This window comes from Oncorhynchus keta, unplaced genomic scaffold (genome assembly GCF_023373465.1).
Source record: "Oncorhynchus keta strain PuntledgeMale-10-30-2019 unplaced genomic scaffold, Oket_V2 Un_contig_269_pilon_pilon, whole genome shotgun sequence".
Classification (NCBI taxonomy): domain Eukaryota; kingdom Metazoa; phylum Chordata; class Actinopteri; order Salmoniformes; family Salmonidae; genus Oncorhynchus; species Oncorhynchus keta.
In genome coordinates this window covers 517,580-533,256 of record NW_026285285.1, presented here as the reverse complement: position 1 = coordinate 533,256, position 15,677 = coordinate 517,580, and the positions used below count along the sequence as shown (strand labels likewise).

The 15,677-nt window shown below is 50.4% G+C and overlaps 1 protein-coding gene across 1 annotated transcript in view; it reads left to right on the top strand.

Annotated features, from left to right (window-relative positions):
- The window catches only part of znf831 (zinc finger protein 831), a gene marked incomplete at its 3' end in the record, with an annotated part of 43,300 nt that extends 28,466 nt beyond the window's left edge, over window positions 1-14,834 (top strand). The window contains exon 2 of the mRNA XM_052506614.1: window positions 9,048-14,834. Within this exon, the coding sequence (XP_052362574.1) occupies window positions 9,096-14,834 (5,739 nt within the window). The remainder of the gene's footprint in view (window positions 1-9,047) is intronic.
- Window positions 14,835-15,677: the final 843 nt, after the last annotated feature.

Below are 15,677 nucleotides of genomic sequence, written 5' to 3'. Positions count from 1 at the left end.
AACTGCATGTAGCTCAGGCCCTGAAGCAAGGATGTGCATATTCTTGGTACCATTTAAAAGGAAACACTTTGAAATGTATGGAAATGAGAAATGAATGCAGGAGAATATAACACATTGGTAAAATATAATACAAAGATGCCTAGTTGGTTTATTAATAACTGCACTCTCCTCAAACAATTACGTAGTATTCTTTCACTGTAATAGCTACTGTATATTGGACAGTGCAGTTACATTAACAATAATTTAAGCTTTCTGCCAATATCAGATATGTCTATGTCCTGGGAAATGTTCTTGTTACTTACAACCTCATGCTAATCTCATTAGCCTACATAAACTCAACCATCCCGCGGGGGACACACCAATCCTTTAACAGTATATGATGACGAGTTGAGAATACAATCAAAAATCCTCTTAGAATAATTTGCAATTGACAGCCCCAATTAAAAAATTGAACTTTGTCAGTTCGTTACATAATTTGTCGCAAGAATTCTCAGATATCAAAATGGGGTCATGAACCCCTGCTGTAGGGTGAGTCAAGCTCAACACTCTTATTGATCGCTCTCTCTCTCTAGGGTGAGACGAGCTCTTATTGATCTCTCTCTCTCTCTCTAGGGTGTCACTCACTTACCGACCACTCTCTCTATCTCTCTCTCTCTCTCTCTCTCTCCAGGGTGAGTCACACACTTACCGACCACTCTCTCTCTCTCTCTCTCTCTCTCTCTCTCTCTCTCTCTCTCTCTCTCTCTCCAGGGTGAGTCACTCACTTACCGACGACTCTCTCTATCTCTCTCTCTCTCTCTCTCTCTCTCTCTCTCTCTCCAGGGTGAGTCACACACTTACCGACCACTCTCTCTCTCTCTCTCTCTCTCTCTCTAGCGTGAGCCACCCTTCTCCCTCCCTCTCTCTCTCTCTCTCTCTCTCTCTCTCTCTCTCTCTCTCTCTCTCTAGGGTGTGTCACACACTTACCGACCACTCTCTCTCTCTCTCTCTCTCTCTCTCTGGTGAGTCACACACTTACCGACCACTCTCTCTCTCTCTCTCTCTCTCTCTCTCTCTCTCTCTCTCTCTCTCTCTCTCTCTCTCTCTCTCTCTCTAGGGTGAGTCACGCTCTTACTGACTGTGCTCTCTCTCTCTATCTCTCTCTCTCTCGCTATGTCTCTCTCTCTCTCTGTCTCGCTCTCTCTCTCTCTCTCTCTCTCTCTCTCTCTCTCAATTCAATTCAATTCAAGGGCTTTATTGGCATGGGAAACGTGTTAACATTGTCAAAGCAAGTGAGGTAGACAACATACAAAGTGAATATATAAAGTGAAAAACAACAAAAATTAACAGTAAACATTACACATACAGAAGTTTCAAAACAGTAAAGACATTACAAATGTCATATTATATATATACAGTGTTTTAACAATGTACAAATGGTTAAAGGACACAAGATAAAAAAAATAAGCATAAATATGGGTTTACAATGGTGTGTGTTCCTCACTGGTTGCCCTTTTCTTGTGGCAACAGGTCACAAATCTTGCTGCTCTGATGGCACACTGGAATTTCACCCAGTAGATATGGGAGTTTATCAAAATTGGATTTGTTTTCGAATTCTTTGTGGATCTGTGTAATCTGAGGGAAATATGTCTCTCTAATATGGTCATACATCCACTTCATATTGTGGGCAGTGAGCACATAGCCTGTCTTCTCTTGAGAGCCATGTTTGCCTACGGCAGCCTTTCTCAATAGCAAGGCTATGCTCACTGAGTCTGTACATAGTCAAAGCTTTCCTTAAGTTGGGGTCAGTCACAGTGGTCAGGTATTCTGCCGCTGTGTACTCTCTGTGTAGGGCCAAATAGCATTCTAGTTTGCTCTGTTTTTTTGTTAATTCTTTCCAATGTGTCAAGTAATTATCTTTTTGTTTTCTCATGATTTGGTTGGGTCTAATTGTGCTGCTGTCCTGGGGCTCTGTAGGGTGTGTTTGTGTTTGTGAACAGAGCCCCAGGACCAGCTTGCTTAGGGGACTCTTCTCCAGGTTCATCTCTCTGTAGGTGATGGCTTTGTTATGGAAGGTTTGTGAATCGCTTCCTTTTAAGTGGTTATAGAATTTAACGGCTCTTTTCTGGATTTTGATAATTAGTGGGTATCGGCCTAATTCTGCTCTGCATGCATTATTTGGCGTTCTACGTTGTACACGGAGGATATTTTTGCAGAATTCTACATGCAGAGTCTCAATTTGGTGTTTGTCCCATTTTGTGAAGTCTTGGTTGGTGAGCGGACCCCAGACCTCACAACCATAAAGGGCAATGGGCTCTATGACAGATTAATGTATTGTTTAGCCAAATCCTAATTGGTATGTTGAAATTTATGTTCCTTTTGATGGCATAGAATGCCCTTCTTGCCTTGTCTCTCAGATCGTTCACAGCTTTGTGGAAGTTACCTGTGCCGCTGATGTTTAGGCCAAGGTATGTATCATTTTTGGTGTGCTCTAGGGCAACAGTGTCTAGATGGAATTTGTATTTGTGGTCCTGGTTATTGGACCTTTTTTGGAACACCATTATTTTGGTCTTACTGAGATTTACTGTTAGGGCCAGATTTACATTTACATTTACATTTAAGTCATTTAGAGACATCCAGAATCTGTGCAAACACCTATGACAACCAGAACAGCCACTTGCATCTAAATCTTGTTGGGGGGAGAAGGGGGTGCTGGTATTCCTTGAAGAGGTGGGGTTTCAGGTGTCTCCGGAAGGTGGTGATTGACTCTGTCCTGGCATCGTGGGGAGTGACATTGGGGGAGAGCACCAGTTTATCAGCAAACAGCAGACATTTGACTTTGGATTCTAGTAGGGTGAGGCCGGGTGCTGCAGACTTTTCTAGTGCCCGCGCCAATTCGTTGATATATATGTTGAAGAGGGTGGGGCTTAAGCTTCATCCCTGTCACCCCACGACCCTGTGTGAAGAAATGTGTGTATTTTTTGCCAATTTTAACCACACACTTGTTGTTTGTGTACATGGATTTTATAATGTCGTGTGTTTTACCCCCAACACCACTTTCCATCAGTTTGTATAGCAGACCCTCATGCCAAATTGAGTCCAAAGCTTTTTTTAAATCAACAAAGCATGAGAAGACTTTGCCTTTTGTTTTGGTTTGTTTGGTTGTCAATTAGGGTGTGCAGGGTGAATACATGGTCTGTTGTACGGTAATTTGGTTTAAAAGCCAATTTGACATTTGCTCAGTACATTGTTTTCATTGAGGAAATGTACGAGTCTGCTGTTAATGATAATGCTAAGGATTTTCTCAAGATTACTGTTGACACATATTCCACGGTAGTTATTGGGGTCAAATTTGTGGATTGGGCTGATTAGTCCTTGGTTCCAAATACTGGGGAAGATGCCAGAGCTAAGGATGATGTTAAAAAGTTTTAGTATAGCCAATTGGAATTTGTTGTCTGTATATTTGATCATTTCATTGAGGATACCATCGACACCACAGGCCTTTTTGGGTTGGAGGGTTTTTATTTTGTCCTGTAACTCATTCAAGGTAATTGGAGAATCCAGTGGGTTCTGGTAGTCTTTAATAGTTGATTCTAAGGTCCGTATTTGATCATGCATATGTGTTTGCTCTTTATTCTTTGTTATAGAGCCAAAAAGATTGGAGAAGTGGTTTACCCATACATCTCCATTTTGGATAGATAATTCTTTGTGTTGTTGTTTGTTTAGTGTTTTCCAATTTTTCCAGAAGTGGTTAGAGTCTATGGATTCTTCAATTGCATTGAGCTGATTTCTGACATGCTGTTCCTTCTTTTTCCGTAGTGTATTTCTGTATTGTTTTAGTGATTCACCACAGTGAAGGCGTAGACTCAGGTTTTCTGGGTCTCTATGTTTTTGGTTGACAGGTTTCTCAATTTCTTTCTTAGATTTTTGCATTCATCATCAAACCATTTGTCATTATTGTTAATTTTCTTCGGTTTTCTATTTGAGATTTTTAGATTTGATAGGGAAGCTGAGAGGTCAGATATACTGTTAAGATTTTCTACTGCCAAGTTTACACCTTCACTATTACAGTGAAACGTTTTACCCAGGAAATTCTCTAAAAGGGATTGAATTTGTTGTTGCCTAATTGTTTTTTGGTAGGTTTCCAAAATGCATTCATTCAATCTATAGCATTTCTTAATGTTACTCAGTTCTTTTGGCTTTGATGCCTCATGATTGAGTATTGCTCTGTTCAAGTAGACTGTGGATTTTGCTGTGGTCTGATAGGGGTGTCAGTGGACTGACTGTGAACGCTCTGAGAGATTCTGGGTTGAGGTCAGTGATAAAGTAGTCTACAGTACTACTGCCAAGAGATGAGCTATAGGTGTATCTACCATAGGAGTCCCCTCGAAGCCTACCGTTGACTATGTACATACCCAGGATGTAACAGAGCTATAGGTGTACCTACCATAGGAGTCCCCTCGAAGCCTACCATTGACTATGTACATACCCAGCGTGTGACAGAGCTGCAGGAGTTGTGACCCGTTTTTATTGGTTGTGTTGTCATAGTTGTGTCTAGGGGGGCATATGGCGGAGGGAATGCTGTTACCTCCAGGCAGGTGTTTGTCCCCCTGTGTGCTGAGGGTGTCAGGTTCTTGTCCGGTTCTGGCATTTAGGTCCCCACAGACTAGTACATGTCCCTGGGCCTGGAAATTATCGATTTCCCCCTCCAGGATGGAGAAGCTGTCTTCATTAAAGTATTAAAATATGGGGATTCTAGTGGGGGGATATAGGTAGCACACAGGAGTACATTTTTCTCTGTTAGGATCATTTCCTTTTGAATTTCTAGCCAAATGTAGAATGTTCCTGTTTTGAGTAATTTAATGGAGTGAGTTAGGTCTGCTCTATACCAAATTAGCATAGCCCCTGAGTCCCTTCCCTGTTTCACACCTGGTAGTTTGGTGGATGGGACTACCAGCTCTCTGTAACCTAGAGGGCAACCAGTGGGTCCGTCTCCTCTATACCACCCACCTGGTAGTGTGGTGGATGGGACTACCAGCTCTCTGTAACCTAGGGGACAACCAGTGGGTCCATCTCCTCTATACCACCCACCTGGTAGTTTGGTGGATGGGACTACCAGCTCTCTGTAACCTAGGGGACAACCAGTGGGTCCGTCTCCTCTATACCACCCACCTGGTAGTGTGGTGGATGGGACTACCAGCTCTCTGTAACCTAGGGGACAACCAGTGGGTCCGTCTCCTCTATACCACCCACCTGGTAGTGTGGTGGATGGGACTACCAGCTCTCTGTAACCTAGGGGACAACCAGTGGGTCCATCTCCTCTATACCACCCACCTGGTAGTGTGGTGGATGGGACTACCAGCTCTCTGTAACCTAGAGGGCAGCCAGTGGGTCCATCTCCTCTATACCACCCACCTGGTAGTGTGGTGGATGGGACTACCAGATCTCTGTAACCGAGAGGGCAACCAGTGGGTCCGTCTCCTCTACACCAGGTTTCTTGCAGGATGACAATGTCTGTATTGCCGATTTCTTTGGTGAAGTCTGGGTTTCTGCTCTTTAGGCCAAAGGCAGATGACCTCAGGCCTTGGATATTCCAGGATGATATAGTGAAGGCGTTTTGTTCCATAGAGTGTCCAATGTTGTTGGTCGTGGTTTGTCCTCAGGCCAGTAAGTGTGAGCAGAGACTGCTGAGCATCTGGTACATGCCATTGGCTTGGGCGAGTGTTAGAGTGGGGGTTGGGACTATTTGCCCGCTCACTACCTGGGCGTATGTGTGGCTTCCATGTTGAGGCCCTCTTTGTGGGGGTGGGGTGCATGGGGTGGACAGGAGTGGCATAGGTCTGATCTGAGGGGGCCTAAATGGGGTGTGGGCATGGTTGACGTGGGGGGGGGTGTTGATGGATTGGGGTGGGGATGTGGATGTGTCTGGGGGTGCTGTGGTCTGGATATAGGTCCTCTCGGCGTGGCTCCAGGGGGTCCCGCAGGTCTGGGAGTGTCTCGCTGGTCTGGGCGGGTTTCTATTGATCTGTTGCTCCTGTGTGAGGTGTTTGGGCACTGCTGTCTTGTATAGGTAGACCTGGTCGTAAAGGCTGTTCAAGTCCAGGGTGGAGTGGTGGGCACTGCTGCCTTGTACAGGTGGACCTGGTTGTAAAGTGCAGGGTGGAGTGGTGGGCACCGCTGCCTTGTACAGGTGGACCTGGTTGTAAAGTCCAGGGTGGAGTGGTGGGCATTACTGCCTTGTATAGGTGGAACTGGTCATAGAGGCTGTTCTAGTCCAGGGTGGAGTGGTGGGCACTGATGCCTTGTAGAGGTGGACCTGGTCATAGAGGCTGTTCACTGATGCCTTGTAGAGGTGGACCTGGTCATAGAGGCTGTTCTAGTCCAGGATGGAGTGTTGGGCACTGCTGCCTTGTAGAGGTGGACCTGGTCAGTCCAGGATGGAGTGTTGGGCACTGCTGCCTTGTAGAGGTGGACCTGGTCATAGAGGCTGTTCTAATCCAGGGTGGAGTGGTGGGCACTGATGCCTTGTAGAGGTGGACCTGGTCATAGAGGCTGTTCTAGTCCAGGATGGAGTGGTGGGCACTGCTGCCTTGTAGAGGTGGACCTGGTCATAGAGGCTGTTCTAATCCAGGGTGGAGTGGTGGGCACTGCTGCCTTGTAGAGGTGGACCTGGTCATAGAGGCTGTTCTAGTCCAGGGTGGAGTGGTGGGCCAGGAAAACATTTGGCACAGTCACAGGAAATACTTGCTTTTTATGGTAGCAGGGTGGAGATAACCACTTGTGCATTGGGGAAAGTAGAATAAGCTTTTTCAATCACTCCCTTCAGTGCTGTGCTCTCAGGTCATTTGTGCCTGTGTGTATTATTATGTTACTGGGTGACCCTAGTTGGTCAGACAGAAGGTCTAGGGCACGCTGGGTGACCCTAGTTGGTCAGACAGAAGGTCTAGGGCGTGCTGGGTGACCCTAGTTGGTCAGACAGAAGGTCTAGGGCGTGCTGGGTGACCCTAGTTGGTCAGACAGAAGGTCTAGGGCGTGCTGGGTGACCCTAGTTGGTCAGACAGAAGGTCTAGGGAGCGCTGGGTGACCCTAGTTGGTCAGACAGAAGGTCTAGGGCGTGCTGGGTGACCCTAGTTGGTCAGACAGAAGATCTAGGGAGCGCTGTGTGACCCTAGTTGGTCAGACAGAAGGTCTAGGGCGTGCTGGGTGACCCTAGTTGGTCAGACAGAAGGTCTAGGGCGTGCTGGGTGACCCTAGTTGGTCAGACAGAAGGTCTAGGGCACGCTGGGTGACCCTAGTTGGTCAGACAGAAGGTCTAGGGCGTGCTGGGTGACCCTAGTTGGTCAGACAGAAGGTCTAGGGCGTGCTGGGTGACCCTAGTTGGTCAGACAGAAGGTATAGGGCGTGCTGGGTGACCCTAGTTGGTCAGACAGAAGGTCTAGGGAGCGCTGGGTGACCCTAGTTGGTCAGACAGAAGGTCTAGGGCGTGCTGGGTGACCCTAGTTGGTCAGACAGAAGGTCTAGGGAGCGCTGTGTGACCCTAGTTGGTCAGACAGAAGGTCTAGGGCGTGCTGGGTGACCCTAGTTGGTCAGACAGAAGGTCTAGGGCGTGCTGGGTGACCCTAGTTGGTCAGACAGAAGGTCTAGGGCGTGCTGGGTGACCCTAGTTGGTCAGACAGAAGGTCTAGGGCGTGCTGGGTGACCCTAGTTGGTCAGACAGAAGGTCTAGGGCGTGCTGGGTGACCCTAGTTGGTCAGACAGAAGGTCTAGGGCGTGCTGGGTGACCCTAGTTGGTCAGACAGAAGGTCTAGGGCGTGCTGGGTGACCCTAGTTGGTGAGACAGAAGGTCTAGGGCGTGCTGGGTGACCCTAGTTGGTCAGACAGAAGGTCTAGGGCGTGCTGGGTGACCCTAGTTGGTCAGACAGAAGGTCTAGGGCGTGCTGGGTGACCCTAGTTGGTCAGACAGAAGGTCTAGGGCGTGCTGGGTGACCCTAGTTGGTCAGACAGAAGGTCTAGGGCAGAAGGTCTAGGGCGTGCTGGTGACCCTAGTTGGTGAGACAGAAGGTCTAGGGGCGTGCTGGGTGACCCTAGTTGGTCAGACAGAAGGTCTAGGGCGTGCTGGGTGACCCTAGTTGGTCAGACAGAAGGTCTAGGGCGTGCTGGGTGACCCTAGTTGGTCAGACAGAAGGTCTAGGGCGTGCTGGGTGACCCTAGTTGGTCAGACAGAAGGTCTAGGGCGTGCTGGGTGACCCAGACAGAAGGTAGTTGGTGAGACAGAAGGTCTAGGGCGTCTGGGTGACCCTAGGGTCAGACAGAAGGTCTAGGGCGTGCTGGGTGACCCTAGCTGGTCAGACAGAAGGTCTAGGGCGTGCTGGGTGACCCTAGTTGGTCAGACAGAAGGTCTAGGGCGTGCTGGGTGACCCTAGTTGGTGAGACAGAAGGTCTAGGGCGTGCTGGGTGACCCTTGTTGGTGAGACAGAAGGTCTAGGGCGTGCTGGGTGACCCTAGTTGGTGAGACAGAAGGGCGTGCTGGGTGTTTGGACACACTGAGTTTGGACACACGTTTTCTTGTATATATTTCCAGTTTGAGTCCATAAGGAGCACAATCTGTGTCTTGTGTTTGTCCTCAGTGGGTGTGGGGGGGGGGGTGACTCTCCGTGTCTTGGGTGGGTCATGCTCTTACCTCACTCTCTCTCTCTCTCTGTCTCAAACTCGCTCTCTCATTCTCTTCTCTCTCTCTGCTCTGCATGTGATTTCATCTCCATCTATCTGTATATTCCACACCACTCTCTTCAGAAAATTATGTCCCCTTTAATCGTCAACATAGTAAGCCTAGCACCTAGCCAGTTGCAGCACTCCTTTAGAGACACCTTAGAGTTGATCCTGGTTAGCCAATGTATCTTGTTATCCTGGCTACAGGGTTACGCTGCGACTCTGGACAGCATGAGTGTAGTTATTCTAACATGCTGGTTGGTCAGTCAGCCAGCCAACCAGTAAGCTAGTTATGCTGTGATCTTGGTAATCATCCGTAGAATGCGATCCTGTGATCCTGAAAACTGTTTCTTTTCCAGGTAATTAAACAACAGACCTTGTGTCAGAACATTGGCAGTGCTGTTACCATGGAGACTGGCAAGCGAGGCTTGGTGAATGTGATAACGCCTGGCAGCAGCTCCGTGTCAGAACAGAGAGAGAACAGCATCAACAACAGCATGCCACTCCGGGCTCCTCTAACCACCTTGTTCCTCCACACAGTGCCAGGCCTTTCTTCACACCCCCAGGCTCAGCCAGCTGCCTCCTTGGACTCCACGACCCTTCGTCTGTCCATCCCTCAGCAGGGCTCCACAGACTCCCTACCCTTCCTGACTCTCCACCTACCAGCCAGGCTGCAGCTGCACCAGCAGGCCCCACAATCAGGCCTGGGGGTGCATGTGTCCCTGAGGGCCTCTGTGTCTGCAGCCAGACCCTCTAGGTCCGCTGGGAAGCACCTGTGTCCTCACTGCGGCCGGGACTGCATGAAGCCCAGTGTCCTGGAGAAACACCTGCGCTGCCACACCGGGGAGCGGCCCTACCCCTGCACCACCTGCGGCATATCTTTCAAGACCCAGAGCAACCTCTATAAGCACCGCCGCACACAGGCCCACGCACGCCTCAGCTCCGGGTCAGGGCAGAGGTCGCTCGGATCTCTGGGCAGTTTACAAGGTCACTCCTCCCTGAGCAGCATGGACACTCTGCAGGGACACCAAGCCAGTCTGCAAGGTCACTCATCCCTGGGATCGATGGACAGTCTGGGCAGTCTACAGGGCCATTCCTCAGTGAGCAGCTTGGACAGTCTACAGGGCTATTCCTCCCTGGGCAGTCAGGACAGTCTGCAGGGACACCGTCTGCAAGGTCACCAGGACAGTCTATTCAGTTTACAGGGTTCCAGGGATACCCTCACCTCCAGCCCCTCTCTAGATACCCTCAGCCAGGACCCAGGTAGTCTGGAGAATGGCAGCTCTCTCTCTGCTACCACCACCCTCTCCCCCAGCCCTGGCCAGAGGAGTGGGACAGAAACAGACAGAGACACAGGCTGGGCCCTGCAGCAGGCTGGGTTAGAGGGTCTCCTCCTGGCTGCTGGGGGGAGCCAGAGTATAGAGTTATCCAAGAAGAGGAGAGAAGCGGAGGATACGAGGGATGAACTGAGAGAGAGCAGGAAGGATAAAGATCGAGAGAATTCAGTGTTGACCCTGTCCCGCCACCTCCCGCTGCGGAGACAGCAGGCTGCCATCTTGTCTCAGTGGGAGGGTTCTCTGGCTAGGGGGATGGCCCAGAACCAAGACAACTTCCTGTCTAGAGGGAAGTCCCAGAGCCACGACAGCACAGACTCCGGCTACAGCGAGACCTCCAGCCCTGGGTCTGGACTATACAACCCTGGGTCTGGCCTACACAACCACAACCCTGGGTCTGGACCACACAACCCTGGGTCTGAACTACACAACCACAATCCTGTGTCTGGACTACACAACCCTGGGTCTGAACTACACAACCACAATCCTGTGTCTGGACTACACAACCCTGGGTCTGGACCACACAACCACAACCCTGGGTCTGGACCACACAACCCTGGGTCTGGACCACACAACCACAACCCTGGGTCTGGACCCCACAACCCTGGGTCTGGACTACACAACCACAACCCTGGGTCTGGACCACAAAGCCACAACCCTGGGTCTGGACCCCAGCACTCTGGTTCTGGACCACACAACCCTGGGTCTGGACCACACAAAAACAACCCTGGGTCTGGACCACACAGCCCTGGGTCTGGACCACACAACCCTGGGTCTGGACCACACAATCCTGGGTCTGGACCACACAACCACAGCATGGAGTCAGTGGCAGAGTCTAGTATGGAGATACACGACCAGCAGGACACCTTCCACACACAGCCTGATCAAACTAACACCACACACACACCCACACAGCCAGAACTCACCGTGTCTCAGCCCAGGAGCACAGTTTCAGTCCAGGCCCAGCAGAGTCTTGAAGAGAGAATCTCCAAGCTGATCTCAGAGAACGATGCAGTGGTGGAGGACAAACACCTGAACACAGTCCGACCCAGGAAGACCCTCTTGTCCAAGCAGGGCAGCATCGACCTGCCAATGCCCTACACCTACAAAGATTCCTTCCACTTCGATATGAAGACCAGCAACAGGCCTCCTACAGCCAGCGCTGGGATGGCCTGGCAGAGAGGGGACAGGGGAGGAGGGTGGCCAGGTCTGTATAGTTCGGTACCTACCCAGACCTCCACCAGCCTGGAGCAGGGACATCATGCCCCCCTGACCCGTAGTAGCTCCCTGCCCCACTGTGTGGGCCTTCAGGGTACAGTCAGAGCCAGCTCGGCCTCTCCTCACAACCCCCATCCTCACCAAAGAGACTGGCTATACCTGGGCCGTAAGGGCAGCTCTGGACTACTTTACCCAGTAGGCTTTGCCACCAAGTCTGTTGACCGTCGCGCATCAGGCCACCGCGTGCTGGTCAGACAGGCGGCCGTGGACAACCTCCCGACGGACGGACCATTGACGTTAGCAGCCAGCGACAATGTCATTCCCTGCTGTCTTGGCTCAGATGGAGACGGAGGCGTGGATGGAGAGCTGAGTAGAAAGAGTGGTAGGAAGAAGTCCCAGAAGTTTGCCTACAGTAAGTGGTACAAGTATGGAGGAGGAGGAGGAGGGACGTTCACAAAGCTCTACAGCCCAGAGAAGGCAGCTGATCCTGGTGTGTTGAAGGCTAAAAGGTCATTAGCTGGTCTGGAGCCAGAGAGGGTCCTGGGGGTTCAGAGAGGCCCAGCAGTAAGCAGAGACCTGGTGACATCACTGGTCTCAAGTAGTGCCACTGTGTGTCTTCCATCCTGTCTCCAAGACAACCGTTCACCTGTCAATCATGTCCACTCATATCGAATGCCCAGTCATCTCCATAACACACCCACTTCCTGTCTCAAACCCAGTCATCTCCATACCACACCCACTTCCTGTCTCACACCTGGTCATCTTCATACCACACCCACTTCCTCTCTCAAACATCCCCTCCAGAGAACCCAGTCAGTCTCAAAAGAAGTGTTTTCTAACAGGACTGACTGTGTGTCTATGACAGTGACCCACCAGGAGAAACACACCAACTGTGTGTCTCAACGATGTGGAAGCCATGTTCCCTCAGAGAGGAAGAAGCAGAAGATTGAGAATAACATCTGTCTTCTGGAGGGAGGAGGAGGCCTACACAGCAGCAGTAAACTGAACAAACTCTCATCCTTAGTCAGAGGTGGGATAGCCAAGCCCTCCTCCTCCTCCTCTGATTCAGCCAAGACCAGTTTCCTCCCTAAGTACCAGTTGAGGCTTCCTACAGACTCAGGGCCTACGGGCCTCACCCAAACACAACCTAGAGGCCCTTTCAGGGTTTCATCAGTCACAGGCGTAGGACAGGGTCAGGGCAGGTTTGCTACACCTGTGACAGCTTTAAATCAAAGCCAGTCTGCTACACCTGTGACAGCTTTAGATCAAAGCCAGTCTGCTACACCTGTGACAGCTTTAGATCAAAGCCAGTCTGCTACACCTGTGACAGCTTTAGATCAAAGCCAGTCTGCTACACCTGTGACAGCTTTAGATCAAAGCCAGTCTGCTACACCTGTGACAGCTTTAGATCAAAGCCAGTCTGCTACACCTGTGACAGCTTTAGATCAAAGCCAGTCTGCAACACCTGTGACAGCTCTAGATCAAAGCCAGTCTGCTACACCTGTGACAGATCTAGATCAAAGCCAGTCTGCTACACCTGTGACAGATCTAGATCAAAGCCAGTCTGCTACACCTGTGACAGCTTTAGATCAAAGCCAGTCTGCTACACCTGTGACAGCTCTAGATCAAAGCCAGTCTGCTACACCTGTGACAGCTTTAGATCAAAGCCAGTCTGCTACACCTGTGACAGCTCTAGATCAAAGCCAGTCTGCTACACCTGTGACAGATCTAGATCAAAGCCAGTCTGCTACACCTGTGACAGCTCTAGTTCAAAGCCAGTCTGCTACACCTGTGACAGATCGAGATCAAAGCCAGTCTGGTACACCTGTGACAGATCTAGATCAAAGCCATTCTGCTACACCTGTGACAGATCTAGATCAAAGCCAGTCTGCTACACCTGTGACAGCTCTAGATCAAAGCCAGTTTGCTACACCTGTGACAGATCTAGTTCAAAGCCAGTCTGCTACACCTGTGACAGATCTAGATCAAAGCCAGTTTGCTACACCTGTGACAGATCTAGATCAAAGCCAGTTTGCTACCATCACAGCCACAGCGGTGAAGCAATCTGCCACACCACCCACAGCCTTAGTACAGAGCATGCCGTGGAAAACATCAGTACACGGTCAGTGCCCTACAGCCAACACCACTTCCACAACAACCCTCCACCCTGCTCTCACAGTAGCAGACCATGTCAACCCTCTAACTTATGTTACAACAGAGGTTAACCCTCCGTGTCATAAGATAACAGCTTTAGCATGCCATACCATACCCTTCACCAAAACACAGTCATCACCATACCATACATCAGTAGCATACCCTGCTATACCATTCACTGTTAGTCACAGCAGCCAGTCAGAGGGTCAGAAAGTGTTCCACGTGAGGACAGCGGACCTCCACATCTGTCTCCAGCTCATCTCAGACGAACAGCTGGCGCTCATACAGCCTCAGATAGAACGACAGGATACAACATCAGAGCCTCAGATAGAGAAGCAGGATATGACATCAGAGACAGGGCCTTCTCATGGTGGCGTCCATGGAGTGATGGGAGTAGCGGTGGATCCACTAGGAACCACAATGAAAAATGAAGCGCTCCAAACCAGCTCATGTATTCTACCTGACGCTGAAACACAGGGGGGGACAGCAAAGCATGTGACACAGGAAGTCACTGGAACTTTGAATCCAGTAGAACCTTCTTCATCACAACATGAGAACAACAGAGGTTTCTCTGGCGATAAAGAGGGGCAGCATTCAGCAGCAGTATGTTGTCATGACCTGGACCATCCCTCAACAGACACCCTCTGTAGTCCTGGAACTCCTCTCACTCGGACGGACAGATCAGACATGACGGAAGCTGCTCCTCTAACCAACACAGAGCAGCAACTGTCTCGTAATGGCTATGTTTCACTTGAACCACCTGACCCAGGACTATCTTTCCAGAACCACCCAGACACCAACACCGTCCTAGAGACTACTGGACTATCTTTCCAGAACCACCCAGACACCAACACCGTCCTAGAGACTAGAGGACTACCTTTCCAGAACCACCCAGACACCAACACCGTCCTAGAGACTAGAGGACTATCTTTCCAGAACCACCCAGACACCAACACCGTCCTAGAGACTACAGGACTATCTTTCCAGAACCACCCAGACACCAACACCGTCCTAGAGACTACAGGACTACCTTTCCAGAACCACCCAGACACCAACACCGTCCTAGAGACTACAGGACTACCTTTCCAGAACCACCCAGACACCAACACCGTCCTAGAGACTACAGGACTACCTTTCCAGAACCACCCAGACACCAACACCGTCCTAGAGACTACAGGACTATCTTTCCAGAACCACCCAGACACCAACACTGTCCTAGAGACTACAGGAGTATATCCTCAGAACCACCCAGACTCCAACACCTTCCAAGATACTATAGGGCTATATCCTCAGATCCACCCAGATTCTGTCAACATGACTCCAGCTCTGCCTCACAACCGGGGTGCCCAGTCTAGAACTCTCCAGAACCACCCAGACACCAACACAGTCACAATGCTTCTTCAGAACCACATAGACACTAGCAATGTGACTCCAGCTCTGCCTCACAACCGGGGTGCCCAGTCTAGAACTCTCCAGAACCACCCAGACACCAACACAGTCACAATGCTTCTTCAGAACCACATAGACACTAGCAATGTGGCTCCAGTCAGTCTATCTCTGCCTCTATTTCTCCCGCCGAGGACACCAGGTGGTGTAGCTTCTGCCTCTCTGGGAGGTGTGGAATCAGCCAGGAGTAAGACAGACAGAGGTGAAGAACAAGGGCTTCCTCTGCACCTCCTCCTTTCTTCAGACAGGACAGTCAGTGAAGTGGTCAGCCCCTCTCATCAGGGCTGGTCTGAACAGGGCATCAGTAAAGTAGTCAGCCCCTCTCATCAAGTCTGGTCTGAACAGGGCCTTGATACCACTGAGAACAATGTTGTCATCCTCCCTAGCAACGCTGTTTCGTCTCTGTACAATCATGTCTGGGACAGTCCTGGGGAACCCAACTCAGCTGGACCACTGGTCTGTACTGGGCTGCTAGCTGGAGAACCCAACTCAGCTGGAACACTGGTCTGTACTGGGCTGCCAGCTGGAGAACCCAACTCAGCTGGAACACTGGTCTGTACTGGACTGCTAGCTGGAGAACCCAACTCAGCTGGAACACTGGTCTGTACTGGACTGCCAGCTGGAGAACCCAACTCAGCTGGAACACTGGTCTGTACTGGACTGCCAGCTGGAGAACCCAACTCACCTGGACCACTGGTCTGTACTGGACTGCCAGCTGGAGAACCCAACTCACCTGGACTACAGGTCTGTACTGGGCTGCCAGCTGGAGAACCCAACTCACCTGGACCACTGGTCTGTACTGGACTGCTAGCTGGAGAACCCAACTCACCTGGACCA